Here is a 21,111-nt window from a genome sequence, read left to right on the forward strand (position 1 = left end):
TCTCAGCAGCGCACAGGCTTCTGCTTAAACATGGGGCCCAAATGTTTCTACCAAAATGCCTTTAGTGAGGAGGCCTGCTGATGCCTTCCCCTGGGGGCAGCAGTGTAGTCCAAAGCATGTTGTCATAGGGGGAAAATTACCTTGTGGTCCATTGCTTTAGCATACAAAAAAAATGTGTATTTTGTTTGATAATTTACCCATATTTGTATCAACATAAAACGGTTTTGCCCTGGCTGAGTGGTTCAGTAGATAGAGTGTCATCCCGGCTTGCCAAGGTGGTGGGTTCGATACCCAGTCAGGGCATAGAGGAGAAACAGTCAGTGAGTACACAACTAAGTGGAATAGCGAGTTGACGCTTCTCTGTCCCTCTCTTTTTCTCAAATCAATAGAAAAAAAAATGGTTTTAAATCACCTATCAATCTTATAACCTTCCCTCCCTATTCTAAGAAGCTATTGCAGGTGCCCAGTGTATAGTACCCCCCGCCTCAGAATGATAAGCAATGTGGCCGGCCTAGGCCAATTAGGAGTCCCCTTGGTCTAGATCCAGCTGCATTTTCTTCTGACTCATTTTATTCTCAGAACTTTTTCCCTTCTCCCTTGCTTGAGGACATGAGATCTGAGAGATAAATATAGGGTTCTTATGAAGTCTTTCCCCCAGATCAAAGGTATTCAGGTCCTAACCTGCTGTCTTCAAGAGGAGAAAAAAATTTTTTATTTTTATTCAGTGAGAAGAGGGGAGGCAGAGACAGATTCCTGCATGTGCCCCCAACCGGGATCCACCTGGCAAGCCCACTAGGGGGTGATGGTTTGCCCATCTGGGGCGTTGCTCCAGTGCTCAGCAATTGAGCTCTTCTTAGTGCCTTGAGGCAGAGGCCATGGACCCATCCTCAGCGCCCCAGGCCAACTCGCTCCAATTGAGCCATGGCTGCAGGTAGGGGAGAGAGAGAGAGAGAGAGAGAGAGAAAAGTGATAGAGGGAGAAGGGTGGAGAAGCAGATGGGCATTCTCCTGAGTGCCCTGGCTGGAAATCAAACCCGGGACTTCCACACACTGGGTCGACATTCTACTACTCTACCCTGAGCCAACTGGCCAGGGCCTAGGGGAGAAAATTTAGCTGAAAACAATATCTTTCCTCCCTCCTTGTTTGTATTCTTTTTGAGATATATACCCTGACCCCTCTTAATTCCTCCCTTGAAGCATGGTGGTGATCACTTAATTCTTTTTTATTTTTATTATTTGAGAGAGAGAAGAGAGACAGCAAAGGAGAGAGATGAGAAACATCAACCTGTAGTTGCAGCATTTAGTTGTTCATTGCTTCTCATATGTGCCTTGACCGGGGGGGGGGGGCTCCAGCTGACCTATGGGCTCAAGCCAGCAACCATAGGATCATGCCATTGACCGCACATTCAAGCTGGCAACCCTGTGCTGAAGCTGGTGAGCTTGCACTCAAGCTAGATAAGCCCACGCTCAAGCCGGTGACCTCGGGGTTTCAAACCTGGGTCCTCAGCCTCCCGGGTTGACACTCTGTCCACTGCGCCACCACCAATCAAGCTGATCACTTAATTCTTTATCACAGCACTATATCTGTTTTCCCCACAATCACTTAGGATTGGGGGACAGGGCAGGAGGTAAGAGAAAGCAGCAGAGACAGCATAACTAGATCTTGTCAGCTCAGCCTATACTTCCCCTAAAAGTGGCTAAGAGTCCATTACTGTAAAACACTGATTCTCAAACAACTTTATTGGCCTGATCACATCTGGTTCAAACCCTCACATTACAGGGTGCCACAATTCATAACCACTGAAACATTGAAATACAAAAAGATTTGGATGGATAAGCACACAGATGCCCTGCTGCTTGCAAATGTCAGAATAGATTCGCCATTTTACATTTTGCTAAGTCAGGACATGGTAGAAATTTCCAAGATTTTATTTTAGAATATTTCAGGATTGCTATCATGACTGTTGGAGTTCATCAGTGTTCAAGCCAGTATACCTCTGGAAGAATGAACGCCAGACTGGTAGATGGGATGGGTGCAGGACAGAGTGGGCACAGGGAGGCTCTGAAACAATCTCAGATTCCAGGACCCTGAGAAGGATTTCCTGTGCAGGAACAGAACGTGGGGAGGAGATTCTTGATCGGTACAGAAGAATTGGGCTTATGCTCTTGTAACTGATTGTCTAGATCACCACAGAAGTGACACAGTATTCTTAGAAAATTCTATTTTTTGATATCTCTGTCTTCTCTAAGATAATCTGAGTCTGCTATAAAAACAAAACAGAGAATCCTCATAAATCTCTAATTAAAAAGTTCTAGAGAATAAAAATAACTTCAGAAGTGTTTATGTTTTGAGCAAGCTTTATTTTGAGAGAGTCAAAACTTACTAACCACTGGTGCTGTGTGTGTGTGTCGTGTTTTTTTCCTCCAGCTTACCTTACGTTCAGTTTTTTGGAGGCGTGTCTGCTCTAAGTAAACAACAGTTTCTCACCATCAATGGATTTCCTAATAATTATTGGGGCTGGGGAGGTGAAGATGACGACATTTTTAACAGGTAACAGTCACAACTTAGATCTCCTTCTTCCCTGTCTCCCTTCCTTTCTAGTTTTTCAGTCAGTGCTTGGTCATTCTGCAAGGCTTGACCCTCGGGAGGGATGCAGTCCCCACCCAGCGCAGGTTCTCACGTGTGCCCTGCTGCAGCCGCTATACGTGCTGAAGATGACTTTAGGAAAGTTAGCTTCTGTGAGTTTTGCATTAGCCTTGGAAAATGTAGAAGGAGAACTAGATGAAGGGGTGAGCTTCCTTTGGTGCATACCACATGCCATTTTGTACCGAAGGACACTTTTACGTGTCCTTCGTAAAAAGTCAGCATCTCATTGTAGTCCTGTTTGAGTGTGAAACAAGTTTCTTTGGCCAGAATCCCAAGTTCTTCACAGAATCTTTGTACTGTTTTTTGGACTATTTTTAACATACACGAAAGAGGACCTGTAGTGCGATGAGACTCTGTACCTACTTGCCCCAGTGACCATCATTTCATGTCCGGTCTGCCCCATCCACACCCTGGGACTCCTTGGAGGCTGGCAAATTTTTATCATGTGGGTCATCATTGCAGACGGTAAAAAACCATCTGTCAATAGCATTTGAAACCACATTCTGCCCAGTCCTCCCTGGCAGCGGGGACTTCAACCCTGTCAGCCTCAGGTTAAACGCACCTCCTCCTATGGGAACCAGTGTGAACTTGTCACTGACTTTGATGTCAGAATACACCCTAGTGCTTTCCTGAACTGGAGACATGATTTGAGCAGTTAACAGGAGTCTCTCAGAGCAGCATCCAAATCAGTCAAGTTTACCTTTATGTGAGAACTTGGCATAGACCCAAGCCTTGGAGAAAACTTGTTTTCAAGTATGCAGGTTGGTTCTCAAGCATGTGCTTACTGAGTGCTGCTTGCAGAGCACCGTGCCAGGTGAGCCCAGTGGGGAGGACACTGAAGAAATGGACATGGGGTCCAGACAGAGACAAACTTGCTTCCACAGTACCAGCCCCGGGCAAACACTGGGCCCATATGGTATTATACAGGGCTGGTGTGACCCCACAGATCTGAGTGGTTAGAAAGGTTGAGGGGGTAGGAGCACCAAGTATGGACACCCTAGGGTGGAGGGACCAGATGGAAGAGTGGTTTGTGGAGCAACTTTCTTGAAAAATAAAATACCCAACTGTTACTACACACCTGCTCACTGAGCCAGGCACTAGCTCAGTACTGCGGGGGTGAGGCCAGAAATCCTTCCATCACCCAGGAGCAGTCAGTCCTGCCTCTTAACTCTTCTATTCGTGCTTTCAAGGCTTTGGTTTGAGTCCTCATTCCTTTCCCCAGACCTAGCCAGAACCTTCTACCCTGTTCTGGCTGCCTCTGGTCTTGTCCCTACTCCGTTCTTTTTTTTTTTTTTAATATTTTATTTTTTTATAGAGACAGTCAGAAAGAGGGATAGATAGGGACAGACAGACAAGAACAGAGAGATGAGAAGTATTAATCATTAGTTTTCTGTTGCGACACCTTAGTTGTTCATTGATTGCTTTCTCATTTGTGCCTTGACCGCGGGCCTTCAGCAGACCAAGTAACCCCTTACTTGAGCCAGCGACCTTGGGTCCAAGCTGGTGAGCTTTTTGCTCAAACCAGATGAGCTCGTGCTCAAGCTGGCGACCTCGGGGTCTCGAACCTGGGTCCTTCGCATCCCAGTCCAATGCTCTATCCACTGCGCCACTGCCTGGTCAGGCAGGATGCTTGAAGCTTTGAGAACATTTCCATGATTTAACCTTCGTGCATCTTTCCAGGCTCATCTGCAGCCACTCCCAACCCCAGGCCCTGTCACCAGTCCCCGAGGGCACTGTTCTCCCCCACTGCCTGTGCTTTCCTGGCTGCCCAGAATGCTCTGGCAGACATCCATTCATCTTCACAGCTTGGCTCTGCCTGCTTTGGTCAGGTAGTTGCTTCTCTCTCTGGGCCCTACAACTCTGCCTCCTTCTTCCCCTCCGTCCTGCCACTGACAGCCCTGTGTTCTAAGCACTGTCATTTCCATCAGGGCAGACACCACCAGAGTCTGGCACACGACAGTCACCAACACAAACTGTGAAACAGTGGTAAAAGGACATGGGGAAGGGATGTGAGTTTTAGTAAGCAGGATGGTGGGAGTGCAGCGGTCTTGCAGCTGGGGCTGTCAGACCCAAGCCTCATGGCAGGCTCCGTAACGATTTGTCCCTTTACTCCTTGCAGATTAGTGTTTAAAGGTATGTCTATATCTCGCCCAAATGCTGTGGTTGGGAAGTGTCGGATGATTCGCCACTCAAGAGACAAGAAAAATGAGCCCAATCCTCAGAGGTGTGTTCTGTGTTGGTTCATAGTCCTTCTTCCCCCTTTAGGATGAGGCAGGAAGCGGAGGTTCTGGGAGGGCTCCGAGCCTGAAGCGAGGAGGGTTTAGTCTAAGGGGGGAAGGGCAGTGAAGGAGCAAGTGTTAATGCAGTTTTTCCTTACGATTTTTGTTTTGACACCAACCACTTGCCTTTTTTTTCCTTGTAGGTTTGACCGAATTGCACACACAAAGGAGACAATGCTCTCTGATGGTTTGAACACACTGGCCTACCAGGTGTTGAATATAGAGAAATACCCGTTATATACCAAAATCACAGTGGACGTCGGGACACCGAGCTAGCATTTTGCTACACTGATAAGAGACCTAAACTGGCCAGAGTCCTCTGCTGCCTCTGCCACTGTGCCGGGCCGGTCCCTCTCGTTCTTACCACCAGAGTGGTAGGCCCCCTTCGCTCATCATTCACATGCCTTTCCAGATGACCAGAATGAATGGAATATTTTACCTCCAACTTGGCTCGGCGTGTGACTTCTTAGCTCTGTGAGGCGTTTGTAAGTGTAGAAACTGTCAGCTGGGAATTCTTATCATGTCCACCGTGTCACCCCAAAGAAGTAGGGCTGTATACAGCCCCAAATTTGGTGATTGTGGGACTCATTCTCAGTGGTAAACTGCTAACTGTTGTGAAATAGATAAGAATTTTGCTTTAAATCGTGTATTCTGAATACTTAAGAAAAATCAGAGAGTGCTGCTGAAATTGGATTGCTGTGGTATGTTTTGGTTGTCATATATTAACAGAAAACAGTTTCAACCATTTTCATTTTACCCCTCCCCCTCCCCCTAGTGCTGTACAACTATTACAATCACTGTGTGTATGCCTTTTCCTTACAAAAGAGTGAAAACTTGAGCCTTGACCTTTTGCCCTAACGTGTGAATTCCAAGGCAACTTTCTTAGCCATCAGAGCAGCAAGCAGCCTTGGGTGTTCCCACATTCAGTGGCCTTTCTCCAGGTAGCCTGATTTCTGAATGTAAAACTTTTTTAAAATTGCAGTTTGCAGTTTGTAGTATTTTAAAGACCAAATCAAATTCTGATTAATGATCTAGCTTGATTTTCTGTTGATCCAGATTTGCATAGCTGTTTAGTGTTACATCATGGCAACTTATTTTTTTGAGTATGCTATGTAAACTTGAATTTCCTATGTATTTTGATTGTGGTGTTTTAAATGTGAGGAGGGGGCTGAGCATTTTTTTTTTTTTAGGGGAAAAAAAATTAAGTATGCTGTCGTGGCCATGAGCAGGCCTCTGATTTAGCCGGCAGACCAAGTTTTGTGAAGAACAAAATCACCCAAGGCCTCCTGGACCTCGGCAGGAGGGCAGCAACCTTGGCCTGCCAGGCAGAGCTCCGCACCTCCTCACCCTCCCCAGGCGGGCAGGGTCGAGGGAACCTTCACCACCTCCTCCCATTGACCCGCACCTCAAGATCTCCCATCAGGGCCCTAGGCTGTGAGGGCGGCCAGTCTGTTTACAGCCCTTAGCCTGGGAAGGCGGAGGGACCCTGGGCTCTGGCCCCTAGGAGTCTAGCGGCTGCCTCCCTCGGAGGTTCTGCCCCACACCGCCTGTCCCGCCTGGCAGGACCGGTTTTCCCTCTTCCGCCCTCCCCCTTTTTGTTCCTTTGCTTCTTTCTTGCCTGTTCCCTAAAACTTGCCTGTGGCACTCAGGGTCAAACACACTATTCATTCTCCAGCATGAATGTGCCTTTTTAATTAGAAACCTAGAAAGAAATTCAGCTAAACCACCCCCCACACACTCTCCCCTGACCACTCTGGTGCCTAAAGCCATCCTTTCCCCCTCAAGATTTTAGCAGGTGCTCCCACTCCAGGGAGGCTGACCAATGGGGCTGTTTTCTCCAAACCCACCTCTGCTGGAAGAGGCTTTGCCTGCCTGGGGTGAGATGCAGGAGGCAGTTTCTACCACTGGGTGCCCTTGCTGGGTTAATGGCATGAGACTCAGCTGTTTACTCCCAGGGTTGACCTTTCAGCTGGTGGCAGCTCAGACCCCCATCACTGACCTCATGAGAATCAGCCCTCAGTGTGGAGGCTGAGTTGGTGGTGTCCAGCCCCAGTCTCACCTGTGCCTTTATTGCTTCGGGCATCTCAGATGCTAACTGGGTTCTTTTTTCCAGAAGTCTTTGTATTGATTAACATTTATTTTCCACTGCAGAAGCATTTGGGCTATGCAAAGAGTATTCCTCTGTTACTTCCCCGCTCCTTAATAGTGATGTTAATAAAACTCAGAACAACTGCACTGAGAGGAGTTTTGAGAAATGCAAAGAATGAAGGAAGGCCTCTCTTTCTGACCCCAGATTCTGACTTTTCCAAAGTGCCTTAAAAGAAGGGAGGCAAATGCCCTGGAAAGTAAACTCTTTGTTACTTTATTTTTGAAAGACAAAAAAAAATCAGAGGCTTTTCTGTTTTGTTTTTTTATTATACTGTATTTTCCTTCACGTTACATTGTAATATTCAATTACGTGGTTCATCCTCAGGACCAGGGGAAAGCCCACATCATCTGTTCCTCATTTGCCGACCTCCTGGTGCTCTCATGGGGGCTGCCTGGGCTCAAGGTTGGGCCTGGATGCTTGCCTGTTTCATGGGATGCTGTAGGTCTTGTTTCCTCCCTGGGGAGTTCAGGACAGAGGGTTCAGTGAGCATTTCCTTTACCTGGAAGTTGTCACCGTGAAGCTGTCATGTACTGTGCCTTTGTTTCTGTCCTTTCCGTTGCTGGTGACCTTGTCAAGTGGCCTTTGGAAAAGATCAGAGGGCAGAGGTGACCCAGGAAGGTAAAGGAAGTGCTAGTGCTGGCTCTCAGCCTGGGCAGGGTCTCCACTGACCTCAGGGCTGGCCATGGGGTGTCCCACACAGCCAGGACAGCAGCTTTCCTGTCCCGGAGACCTGTTGTGCTGTGTATTTTGATTTCTCTGTGTGTGCAAATGTATGTATTTCCCATTGTAGGGGGGGGGGAATGTCTGACTTCCGTGTTCAAAATCAAAAGTGTATTTTTGCCTTTAAAATCTGGTAATATAACGAGAATAAATGACCCTATCTTTGTAACTACAGGTGGTTTGTCTCCTGATTTAAAGGGCTCCGCTCTCCCAGAGCAGGTGGACAGGGGTTGGGGCTTCCTGCAGGAGGCTCGCGGAAAGCAGAGTCTACCTTCTGTGCCTTCCCGGCTCAGGGGTGTCGTGGCTGGGGCGCTGGGGAGCAGGAGGTGTTGATCTCCCCACCCACCACCCAGCAGTCACACACCTGGAGCACACCCAGCAGTCACACACCTGGAGCACACACATCTCCTGCAATCCCTGATAAGAGAAAAATTCCGAGATGTTCTAAATTAAGTTACCTCAGAGTGAGAGGAGACAGAATAGTTAGTCTGCTAATGGCTGCGGGCCAGCTAACCAAAGACTTCTCACGTTCCTGTTTTGCCTGTTGGAATTTTGGGTTAATTTCCAGGTGGCTATATTTGCAGTGTATTTTAGCCAGGCACCATCAAACTTCAGGAGCCCCTGCTTGTTTGCACGTGGGCTTTCTGGACTGCTGCCCATAGCCACTCCACAGGCGCAAACATTTCTTTATTTGGACTCTGCTATCCCAGAGCTGGCCCCCTTCACCTTCTCCCACCCCTTTGCCTATAGCTCGTGTAAATCCTTTCAGAATGCCTTTCTTCCCTTTTCCCCCAACTTGATGTATAAAAACGCTCACAAAACTCTGGGGCGACGGACATACTGTCTTCTCTGCCTAGCCATGCTGCTGGTGATTTAGACTCCATGCCCCAAGACTGATCTTTTAGCTAGTATTTTTGGCTCAATAAGAACTTTAAAAAAAAAAACCAAAAAAACTAAAGTCAGGGAAGTCAAAGTTTTTTGTTTAACACAGCCATTTCCCATCTGAGCCTCATTTTCTTATCTACATAATAGGAATAATAGAGACTTGAGATGAAGTATCTAAAACAATGGCCGACACCTCACAAGTTCTCATTACATAGTAGCCAGTGCCACTTCAAAGTAGAATTTTCTCCACACTTCTCTGGCCACATTTCTGTTGTTTTCAACAAATTCCAGACTAGTTCTGAGATAGTTGTCACAGCCACTTCACAAGGTGTTTGCAGTGTCAATAATCACTGTTACCCAAAATAACATTTCTTGTCAGCCCCGGGAAATTGAACTAAAGGGTCTTAGTTGTGACCCAAGGATGTTAATCAAGTGCTCAGCAGCAGCCTCTTACATACTGCTTGGATTGAGTCGGCATATGGGAGAAATGGGCCCGAGGAAGCCAGTGTGCAGGAGAGGCTGCCCTGCTGTCTAGGCTGAGGCAGCTACTGGCCCTGGCAGGGTGGAGCTGCAAAGGTGGGACCAGCTGGGAAACAGGAACAGGAAGGCAGCAGACCCTTGTAGCCCCTCTCCCTGGACCATCTGGCTGTCTCCACCCATCCCTGTGACATTTAGAAGGATCTCTTGTTGCCCCAGTCCTGACCTTAGGTGGCCTGGGGCTCAGATATGACCTTGGAACAGAAGACTGGTCCTTTGGACAAAGTGCTGCTTTTCAGGATTTTGCAAGCTGTAGGATCTGGGTTAAGGGGAGCACCCTTCTCTCCCCAAAGACACACATGTCCACACAGGTGCATAAACACAAACATGTGCAAATGCTCCTGACATGTGCCTATAAGAGGCCAGAAGGCCAGGGTTCAATCTTGCTTCTGCCTCTTGCTAATTCTATGATCCTGAGCAGATTACTTAGCCTCTCTGTGCCTCAGTTTATTCATCTGTGTAATGGGGATAGCAATACCTATTTCGTAGGGTTGTTACAAAGAACAAGAGAGTTGATACTTATAAAGCACTTAGAATATGCCTGGCTCATAATCATTTTATGTGTTACAAATGTTTGTTAATTTTTTAAAATGCACATGGACACACCTGCTGACATGTACATATAGACTGTTCTGCACACATTACCAATATACACACATCAGATATAGTGGAAAATTTTTTTTTTTTTTTTTTCTGAAGCTGGAAACAAGGAGAGACAGACAGACTCCCGCATGCGCCCGACCGGGATCCACCCGGCACGCCCACCATGGGGCGACGCTCTGCCCACCAGGGGGCGATGCTCTGCCCATCCTGGGCGTCGCCATGTTGCGACCAGAGCCACTCTAGCGCCTGAGGCAGAGGCCACAGAGCCATCCCCAGCGCCCAGGCCATCTTTGCTCCAATGGAGCCTTGGCTGCGGGAGGGGAAGAGAGAGACAGAGAGGAAAGCGTGGCGGAGGGGTGGAGAAGCAAATGGGCACTTCTCCTGTGTGCCCTGGCCGGGAATCGAACCCGGGTCCTCCGCACGCTAGGCCGACGCTCTACCGCTGAGCCAACCGGCCAGGGGAAAAAATTTTTTAATTGAATTTATTGGGGTGACATTGGCTAATAAAATTATATAGGTTTCAGCCCTGGCCGGTTGGCTCAGCGGTAGAGCGTCGGCCTGGCATGCGGGGGACCCGGGTTCGATTCCCAGCCAGGGCACATAGGAGAAGCACCCATTTGCTTCTCCACTCCCCCCCCTCCTTCCTCTCTGTCTCTCTCTTCCCCTCCTGCAGCCAAGGCTCCATTGGAGCAAAGATGGCCCAGGCGCTGGGGATGGCTCCTTGGCCTCTGCCCCAGGCGCTAGAGTGGCTCTGGTCACAGCAGAGCAACTCCCCAGAGGGGCAGAGCATCGCCCCCTGGTGGGCAGAGCATCGCCCCTGGTGGGTGTGCCGGGTGGATCCCGGTCGGGCGCATGCGGGAGTCTGACTGTCTCCCCATTTCCAACTTCAAAAAAATACCCCAAAAAAAAAAAATTCATAAAAGAATTAAAAAAAAGAAAAAAAATTATATAGGTTTCAGGTGTATAGTGGAGATCTTTACATTTCCTCTTCCAGGGCACATGTCTGGGGCTTAACTGTATGGCAGTTGGGCAGGTGAACCTCAGGGTAAGTAATCTGTCCTCTTCTGGACCTTATCAGTGGTTCCCCACCCCTTCCCTGTCTTGCCTAAGCCAAGATATTTGAAATGACTGCCTTGGGGAGGGAGGGGTCTTGAATCCTCCCACTCCCCCCTGTCCCATGGGTTCTAAGATGCTAGGAAAGGAAGAAAGTAGGAGGAAGTGGGTCAAAGACAGGTTCCTGGGCTTGGCACTTTAAATGGGACCCAGATAAGTATGAGCCAGGCACAGCCCAGTAGTCATGAGTGTGGTTTTGGTGGGAACCTGATCCCCTTCTCTCGCACGTAGTAGCTCTTTCCCATGTGAGAATACTGGATGCCAAGTCAGTGACCCACAGGTGTCCTGTGGCGGTAGGGCTGTGGTGCCCAGGTAGGCGGGTGCCCGTGGAGGTCAGTGAAACCTCCCCAGGCCGGGGTGTTTGCTGCTGGTGACGGGGAGCTACGGAGAGTGAGGGAAAGGTCAAGGAAATGAGAAGATGCCCAAGTTCTAGGGGTTGCCAAGTTTCCACCACACTCCCAGGCATCCATCTTCTTCTTTCTTCCAGGAGGTGGGAGTTCAGACATTCCTTGGGGCCAATTTCTTCTTAGAACTGGGACTTCTTACCCCATCAGAAAGGAAATGAGGTTTGTCTGGCTGAGCCAGTCATGCCAGACAAGCCTAATTTCCTCCTGGCAGAGTCCCCAGAGAAAGAGTGTGGCTACTGCTTTTGTCTGGATTCTGGGACTTATACCCAGGCTGTGAGGCAGAGGAACCTGCAGGGTGTAGTTGTCATGGGGAGAAATAGGGTCACTAGACCGGAAACCAGAGCAATGTGGCACTCCAAGGCCATCAGCATTGGAGCAAGATGTGTGCCAGGTCGTCAGGCAGGGAGCCTGGGGAGAGAGCCAGGAAGAAGCCATATAATGATTATTACTTTGGCTCTAACTGCCCTTCCCACTCGCTCTGTGACGGTAGGCAAGTTGGTTCCCCAATCCGAGCTCTGCAGTTTGTTCCTCAGTTTTATTACTTGCTCTCAGATTCCAAACCTGGTCTCCCCATAGTTTTGCCCAGTAGGAAGTACCCTGGACTTTGTAAAAATAGCAGGATCTCCCCTTGCCTTCCCACTTCCCTCCCAGGGCTGCTGAAGCATCAAAGGATAAAGTGTTAAAGTTTTAGCTGGTGCGGGGGGGGGGGGGGGGTGCGCTGTCGTTTCTGATGCCGTCTCACTTTCCTGCCTGAGGCCCCTCCAGGAGGAGCAGGACACACTTCTCTCCCATGCTCTCCCTTAGGATTTCAACACTCTGGCCTCCTGATCATCCCATAGGATCTGAGGGAGAAGCATGGGAGTGGGGGGTGGGGGCGGGTGGGGGGAATAGGTGGAGGGGTGCCCCCCTGCCTCTGCTCAGCTCCTGATAGGATTAAAGGTGGAGCAGGAGCCAGCTTCACAACCAGGCTCCTTTCAGGTGGACCAGCTATCCTGTAACAAAATGACTTGGAATATTCTGACCTTAAGAAGGCTTCCTATTGAAATGCAGTTCAAAATCACACTGAGATACCACTTCATACACATTAGGATGACTAGTAACAAAAATAAGTAAATAAGTAAGTAAGTAAATAAATAAAAGTGTTGCTGAGGATGTGGAAATATTCGAACCCTGTGTGCTGTTGGTGGTAATATAAAATGGTGCAGCCCCTATGGAAGACGTGTGTAGTGATTTCTCAAAATATTCATATATAATTACCATATGATCCAGGAGTTCCACTTCTGCATATACACCCAAAAGAAACAAAAGCAAGGACTTGAACAGATATTTGTACACTTATGTTCATGGCAGCATTATTCACAATAGCCAAAAGGTGGAAATGACCCAAGTGTCTATTGACAAGTAGGTGAATAAACAAAATATGGTGTGCACTTACAATGGAATGTCAGTCAACCTTAAAAAGGAAGGAAATTCTGACTCATACTGCAACATGAACGAAACCTGAAGACATTATTTAAGTGAAATAAGCCAGTTACCAAAGGACAAATATTGTGTAATTCTTTTTTTCTTTTTTTTCTTTTTTTTTTTACAGGGACAGAGAGAGAGTCAGATAGGGACAGACAGACAGGAATGGAGAGAGATGAGAAGCATCAATCATCAGTTTTTCATTGCTACACCTTAGTTGTTCATTGATTGCTTTCTCATATGTGCCTTGACCGCGGGCCTTCAGCAGACCGAGTAACCCCTTGCTCAAGCCAGCGACCTTGGATCCAAGCTGGTGAGCTTTTTGCTCAAGCCGGATGAGCCCGCGCTCAAGCTGGTGACCTTGAGGTCTCGAACCTGGGTCCTCCGCGTCCCAGTCTGATGCTCTATCCACTGCGCCACCACCTGGTCAGGCTGTATAATTCTACTTACATAAGATACCTAAAGTAGTCAAACTCATGGGGACAGAACGTAGAATGATGGTTGTCAGGGGCTGTAGGGAAGAGTGGAATAGAAGGAAGAATGGAGAGTTGACATTTAATGAGCACAGGGTTTTAGTTGGAGAAGATAAAAAAGTTCTGGAGATGGATGGTGATGATGGTTGTACAACAAAATGAATATATTAAATTTCAAACAACTATGTACTTTAAAAATGGTTAAATGACAAATTTTATGTTACATATATATACTATAGACTGAGTGTGTCCCCCAAAATTCATAAGTTGAAAGCCAATTCCCAATGTGATGGACATGGACCTCTGGGAGGTGATTAGGTCATGAGGGTGGAGCCCTCATGAAAGGGACAAGTGCCCTGATAAAAGTGACCCCTGAGATCTCCATCACTTCTGCCATGTAAAATTACAGAGAGAAGGGGCAATCTATGAACCCCTCCACCAAATATCAAGCATGCGTCACCTTGTTCTTGAACTTCCCAGCCTCCAGAACTGTGATAAATAAATTTCTGTTGTTTATAAGCCATCCAGTGTACAGGCCTTTTGTTACAGCAGCTTGAAAAGACTAAAGTAGTCTATTTAACCACAATTTTAAGAAAGGACTCTCCCTGTAGCCAAGCTTGATCTCATCCTACTTGAGGTGGCTGAGTATGGTGGTGTGAGTACAGCATCACCTGGAGATTCTGAGAATGAGATGGGCTGGCTGGATGAGTTGTGCCATCTGAGGACCAGGAATCGTGGGCACTCAGCTTGGTTGCTGAGTCCAGCTTGGTGCTCTGCCCCAGATGACTAGCTTTTCAGTTGCTACCTGTTTCCAAGACAAACATCCTTTCCTTGACATGACAAAGCTAGACATAGGTACAATTATTCTTTAGTGGGAGGGTGGGGGGATTGGGTGGAGAGAATGAGGCCTGGACTCAGGCAGGATCTTAGGGCCGGGGGCAAGGGGACACTTATTCCCAGAGTGCCCTCTTGGGCAGTTACTATTGGTAGAAACTAGTTGAGCTGCAGGATTTTTAAAGGAAGCAATGACAAGCTGGGGCCTGGTTACATGTGGGGATGAAAATCATTTAAGATCGGTCTAGCTGGGGAGGAAGGCCCCCAGGTCTCAGCACAGAAGCCTGCATTCTGGACATAAAGGGCAGGAGGGTCATTTGGAGAGATGGCCTTGTACTTGGTGTTGGTCGCAGTAGGGGAACCTCCACCCCCACATTGCTATACTGGTACAGATTTTCAGGGAGTGGACTGTAGATAAATAAATCTTAAAAAGGATCTAGCAGCTCTGGCCAGGTGGCTCAGTGGATAAAGCATCAACCCCGTGTGCCAGAGGTCATGGTTTCAACCCCTGGTCAGGGCACATATGAGAAACAATCAATTAGTACACAACTAAATGCAACAACTAAGTAAAACAATACGTTGATGCTTCTCTCTTTCTCCCTCCCCCTCATCCTCTCTCTCTCTTTTTCAAATCAATGGGAAAATATTTTAAAAATGGATCTGTACCTTGACCTTACAATTCAGCTTCTAGAATTTATCCAAAAAAATCACATCTATGCACCGAGATGTGTAGCAATGTTTGCCATACCGCCGCCCGTAACACTGAAACTTAGAAGCCACCCTCAGTGGGTGACTGTGCTAAGTAAAACAAGATGCATCCAAACAATTAGGTACTCTATGACCATTGAGAATGATGAAGAGGATTTATATTTATTGATTGGAAAGGGTTCTAAGGGGAAAAAGCAAGCTACAGAATGTTATTTCCATGTATGACAAGGGAACCGAATGAATAATTTAGTGCAGAAATTACTCTGTAATTGTTTGTGGGAGCAGATGCACAGTAATAACACGAAGAGATGATTTCCTTTCTCTGCACAGACTGTGCAGCCAGGCTCATGTTGCTCTGAGGTAGAGTAACAACATTTTGTGTTTCAGGGGCTGCCTGAGAGCCAAGCCTTTAACAGAGCTGGCCCCATGGAGAGAATAGCTGGGTTGCACCCCAGAGGGATTGCATTCTCTGAAAGTGCCCAGGCTAGAAAGGGAGATGGCGCTTCCTCCCACAGGGGACATGGTGAAGTCCTGTGCCCTGTTCACATGTGGCAGATGTGGCATTCTGTGAGGATGTCTCTAGAGATTGGACAGGAGCTCAGGGTAGGGGGTCCTCTCAGATTTAGAAAAATCCAGTTAGGACATTTCTTGCCACTCTTTCCTAAGTGCTACTAAATATTCATGTGTGTTGTACATAGGTAATAGCAATGTTAAGGACAGAAAGAATAGTGGGCTGGGGGCCACTGTGTCCTCCTGGCTCTTTAGGAGCAAGACTGGCCTGAGGCACCTGATCAGGGCTCTCAGGCCGATCTTGCATGAACCCAGTGGGAAGTGAGGTGCAGCACACACTGCCCATGGATTTTTGACCCTAGAATCCAGAAGCCTGGTTGCTGAGGAAGGCCCTGATATCTGGATTTTGATGCAAACCTAATCCTGGAGCTATCATAGACTTATTTCCGGGCCAGATGAAGATGCGGGACAATTGGCCTGAACTTCTGGACCCACTTCCTGCCTGGGAGGCATTTGCCAGGGTAGGTGGGTCTGAGGCCATGACTAGCAAGAGCGCACACCCCTATTTTATTTTATTTATTTTTCTTCACACCCCTATTTTAAACCTTGATCTTTGAATCTCTATCTGGTAGGATTCCAAGAGGTGTGTGCCCATCCCTGTCTCATCCTGCTCAGTTCCATGGAATTTGGCCAGCTGGAGCTTCCGCATTGACAGCCTTGGACGAGGTCAGCCCCTGGAAGTAATCCAGCCAGGAACTTGGGCCTTTGGTGGAGCCTTCAGAGTACTCCCTTTCTGCGAAAGTGTCCTGCTGCTGTGACTGCAGTGACTTTGGTCTCCTCTGATGATGATGATAACAGCAGAGAAGATAGGCCAGCTCCAAAGCTCCAGCTCTGTAGTCACCAACTTCACAAAGGCACAGTCTATAGTAAGAGAGGGAGTGAGGGAAGGTGCAGGCAGACTTGTGGAACGGTTGCCCTCACATGGGTTCTCCCATGATGAGCACCACGGCCCCTTCCCACCTGCTCTGTGCTGCTCATTACAGTTATTCCCATCGTAGGTCACACAAGGTCACACAGAGTTAGTGTCTGACCCAGGTCTCCTGAATCCCATTTCAGGGCTCTGGCCACTGACCAGGGTCCAGCCTCAGCAGCCTCAGCAGCAGTCCCTGCGCAAAACAGCATGGGAGGGGGAGGCTGGAAGCTGGGTGGCGCCCTGCCCCAGCCAGGAAGACATGCCCTCGTTTTGAGTCTATCCTCAGCAGAACGGCCAAGAGAAGTGTGGCGCAGACTGAGAGCTGGACCCAAAAGCATGGCTTTTGTTTATTGTGCTTCTCATTTTGTTTTGTTTTCCCTTTGTGGTTTTAGAGGACTTGGGAACCTGGCTTACTTCATGGGAGCAGCTTCCTGTTCCAGCCTCCACTGGGAAGACACACCAGAGTGATTGACACTGAAATCATCCATGAGGCTGCAGGAGGCCTGGGGGATGGGGTGCAGGAAGGAACGGAGACCCCTGAGTGCTGAGGGCAAGTGTGGACCTCGAGAAGTGGGGCTGCTTTCTGCCTCTGGGAGCAAGGCTCTGGGCATCACACCTGGTTCCCTGGGTTCACAGTACAGCTTCTCCGGCCACTGCTTAGTCCTGTCCCTGCCCTGGGCTGACACCTGGTGTCCAGGAAGGCTCAGTACAGTCTCGTTCCAAGGCTGCAGGGACCATGGGGAAAGTAGAGAGACAGGCAGCTCTGCTGAGGCCTGAACTGCTTAGCTCTCTCTTTTCCTTGTTAGTACCTCTTCCCCCACCTACAGCCTCTCCCCATAAAGAGGACGGCTACTACACTACTCCAACTCCTCCTGAGCAATGGCATTTTTCTAAATGAAGCCAGGGGCTGTGGTTTTGTCTCATGATTTGAGATTTTAAACACGCTGAACCCAAAACTCTAAAAAGCACATTGTTGGGTTTAACTTCGTCAGACTTCAGACCTTAGTGACTTATGTTTCATGTGGTTTGCTCTGAGAGAAGCTGACTTAGCCACAATGAGACCGTGGAATGAGAGAGAAGAGCTGTTGCTGAGGACAGAAGAAATCTTCACCATGACCAACTTGTCAAGCAGCACGTCTCAGACGCCAGCCTGGGCCCTGGCAGCCGGCACTGAATGTTCTGCCTCTGACTCAGGCCTGGGGCTTAACTTTGTCTCCCACAGGCCCTGGGCTGGGTGACTGGTGTGTCTGCTTGATGAGCTTGGTCCTCCTGGTTTCCCAGGGCCTGTGGGCACTCTCTCCATTTTGGACATGCCCTATCTTGCAGGTTTATTGCCCACACCTTCCAGAAGACTGTTCCAGGGCTTTCTTCATGGGAAACAAGGCCTGCCAGGTCTTCCCCTGTCTCCCCACAGTCCTGAGGTGAGGATCTATCCTAACATACAGCTTTGGGAAATGCAGACATGTAGGGAGCTGAGAAAGCCCTGAACTGGGAGATCAGTGTTGACTCACTGTGTGACCAAGGCCAGATCATCTCTGGTTCTCAACAAGAAACTGGATGGGGGTGGTGGGGTGGTGAAGACCCTTTAGGGATGTCAGCTTATGGTTCTAGGAAAACTTTTTGGGGTGTTTTATTCCTCCAGCCCCCTCTGCCTGTTTAAGGTTGCTGCTGGGGTGCTCCAGGCCAGAAACAAAGGTCTTCTTTGTCAATTCAGGATACCAGGAAGAGAAAGGAAAGATAGCCCATGGCAGTTCCAAGTCACCCCCAAGTGCATGGTCCAGAATCCAAAGGGAACTAGGCTTTTACTGCAAGCCTTACTGGAACACTCTATTGCTTTTTCTTCTTCGATCAGTCTCACCACAGACTGACAGAAGCTGCAACACAAAATTCAGCTCACAGAAATGAAATGTAAAACATATCCTCAGGGTCTCTGGTGGCCTAGTTCCTGCTTTTCCCAAACACTGCTGGAGACAGATCCCAAAGGAACATCAGAGCATTGGCCTCTCCCTGGGATCTGGGAGTGCTCCAGCCCTGAGCATCTGTGCTGGAATGTTAGCTTCCTGCCCAAAAGAGTGGTCCTCCTGCTGGTAGCCAACCAGAGGACTATTCTTTTTAAGGGGGCTTGGTACTCAGGTGTCAGCTGCAATTTACAAGAGAGGAGGGGACTTACTAGGAGCTTTGGGGATATTGGACAAGGCCACCTGACTTACTTTTTTTTTTTTACAGGGACAGAGAGAGAGTCAGAGAGAGGGATAGATAGGGACAGACAGACAGGAATGGAGAGAGAGACGAGAAGCATCAATCATCAGTTTTTCGTTGCAAAACCTTAGTTGTTCATTGATTGCTTTCGCATATGTGCCTTGACCGTGGGCCTTCAGCAGACCGAGTAACCCCTTGCTCAAGCCAGCTTAAGTCCAAGCTCGTGAGCTTTTTGCTCAAGCCAGATGAGCTCGCGCTCAAGCTGGCAACCTCGGGTTCTCGAACCTGGGTCCTCTGCATCCCAGTTCGATGCTCTATCCACTGCGCCACTGCCTGGTCAAGCCTGACTTACTTTTGATTTTAGTGCTATTATATTTTATTTTCACTTCACTACATTTCTGATAGAATTTTTAAAGATTTCCTGACTTCTACTTCATTTGGGTTTAATGTGTTTTTCTTCTAATACTTTGAGATTAAAGCTTAGCTCTTAATATATATTTCAATATATTCATTTAAGGCTATTAATTTCCTTCTAAGCACATATTTAACGGCATTTTGTAATTTTTATGTGTCATGTTTATTGCTATCTGGTTTCTAGTTGGAAATATTTTCTCATTTCAATTGTGATTTTTTTTATCCAATGGTAACGTAGAAATATATTTTTTTACTATTTTTTTTTTAAAGAGACAGAGAGAGAGTCAGAGAGAGGGATAGACAGGGACAGACAGACAGGAATGAAGAGATGAGAAGCATCAATCATTAGTTTTTCGTTGCGCATTGTGACACCTTAGTTGTTCATCGATTGTTTTCTCATATGTGCCTTGACCGCGGGCCTTCAGCAGACCGAGTAACCCCTTGCTTGAGCCAGCTTGGATCCAAGCTGGTGAGCTTTTGCTCAAACCAGATGAGCCCACACTCAAGCTGGCAACCTCAGGGTCTCAAACCTGGGTCTTTCCGCATCCTAGTCCGACGCTCCATCTACTGCGCCACCGCCTGGTCAGGTGAAATATATTAATATTTTTTAAATGTCTTATCACATGTGGATTTTCAAATTATTGCGGTTTAAGTTGTTGTTAACTTTCTAGCTCAAATTGCATTGTAAGCTGAAAAGATCCTCAGTATGATGTCAGTCTTTTGACATTTGTTGTGACTGGCTTTGTAGCCAGCAGCCTATGGTCAACTTTTGAAAGTGTTTCTATATGCAGGAAAATACACTATAGTCAGAATTTTGGAGGACAGCTTTCTTTTTTTCTTCTTCTTCTTTTCCAAGTGAGAGGAAGGGAGATAGAGTGATAGACACTCAAATGTGCCCTGCCGGGATTCACTTAGCAACCCCAGTCTGGGGCCCATACTCTGATCATCTGGGGCCATGCTCCCAACTGAGCTATTTTTAGCGCCTGATGTAGAGGCTCCACAGAGCTATCCTCAGCTTCCGGGTGATGTGTTTGAACCAATCAAGCCATGGCTGCATCAGGGGAAGAGAAAGAGAAAGAGAGAGAGAGAGAGAAAAGATAGGGGTAGAGGTAGAGAAGCAGATGGTCACTTCTCCTGTGTGCCTGACCAGTAATTGAACCAGGGACATCCACATACTGGGCCCACACTCTACCACTGAGCCAACTGGCCAGGGCAGGGACAGCATTCTGTGTATGCCCATTAGGTCAAAGTTGCTAATTGTATTGTTCAAATCCTTTATAACCTTAATTAATTTTTAAATCAAATCTTTTATACCCTTTACTTGTTAAAAATCTTTCACTATGATTGCATATTTTTCTGGTTATTCTTGTAGTTCTATTGATTCTTACTTTTTATTGTTTGAGGCTATGGTATTAGAGGGTTACAAATTTAGAAATATTATATCTTCTCAGCATAAAGCTTTTGCCTTAAAGCCAACTTTATCTAGGCATTAGATAGTGGTGATGGTTGCATAATCTTGTGAGTAATCTAAAAAAAATCATTGTTTATACACCTTAAAGCAGGGGTCCCCAAACTTTTTTACACAGGGGGCCAGTTCACTGTCCCTCAGACCATTGGAGGGCCGAACTAGAAAAAAAACTATGAACAAATCCCTATGCACACTGCACATATCTTATTTTAAAGTAAAAAAAAAACAAAATGGGAACAAATATAATATTTAAAATAAAGAACAAGTAAATTTAAATCAACAAACTGACCAATATTTCAATGGGAACTATGGGCCTGCTTTTGGCTAATGAGATGGTCAATGTGCTCCTCTCACTGACCACCAATGAAAGAGGTGCCCCTTCCGGAAGTGTGGCGGGGGCCGGATAAATGGCCTCAGGGGGCCGCAGTTTGGGGACCCCTGGCTTAAAGGATATGAGAAAATCTACATTCTCTGATATTAATATAGCTAATTCAGCTTTCTTTTGGTTAGTCTACCCAGTCTATATTTTCCATCCTTTTAATTTTTCTGCATCCTTATGTTTTACCTATATCTCTTGGGGTTTTTTTTCTTAAGTGAGAAGTGGGGAGTCAGAGAGGCAGACTCCCACATGTGCCCTGACTGGGATCCACCTGGCAAGGCCACTATGCTCTGCCTATCTGATGCCTTGCTTTGTTGCTCAGCAACTGAGCTATTTCAGCACTTGAGGCA

General features: G+C 47.4%; 1 protein-coding gene across 1 annotated transcript in view; it reads left to right on the plus strand.

Moving 5' to 3' along the window:
• The window catches only part of B4GALT1 (beta-1,4-galactosyltransferase 1), a 59,710-nt gene extending 51,747 nt beyond the window's left edge, over nt 1–7,963 (plus strand). The window contains exons 4-6 of the mRNA XM_066256927.1: nt 2,428–2,550; nt 4,766–4,870; nt 5,069–7,963. Of these exons, the coding sequence (XP_066113024.1) occupies nt 2,428–2,550; nt 4,766–4,870; nt 5,069–5,201 (361 nt within the window). The 3' untranslated portion in view covers nt 5,202–7,963. The remainder of the gene's footprint in view (nt 1–2,427; nt 2,551–4,765; nt 4,871–5,068) is intronic.
• Nucleotides 7,964–21,111: the final 13,148 nt, after the last annotated feature.

The sequence above is a fragment of the Saccopteryx bilineata genome, chromosome 2, assembly GCF_036850765.1.
Source record: "Saccopteryx bilineata isolate mSacBil1 chromosome 2, mSacBil1_pri_phased_curated, whole genome shotgun sequence".
Taxonomy (NCBI): Eukaryota; Metazoa; Chordata; class Mammalia; order Chiroptera; family Emballonuridae; genus Saccopteryx; species Saccopteryx bilineata.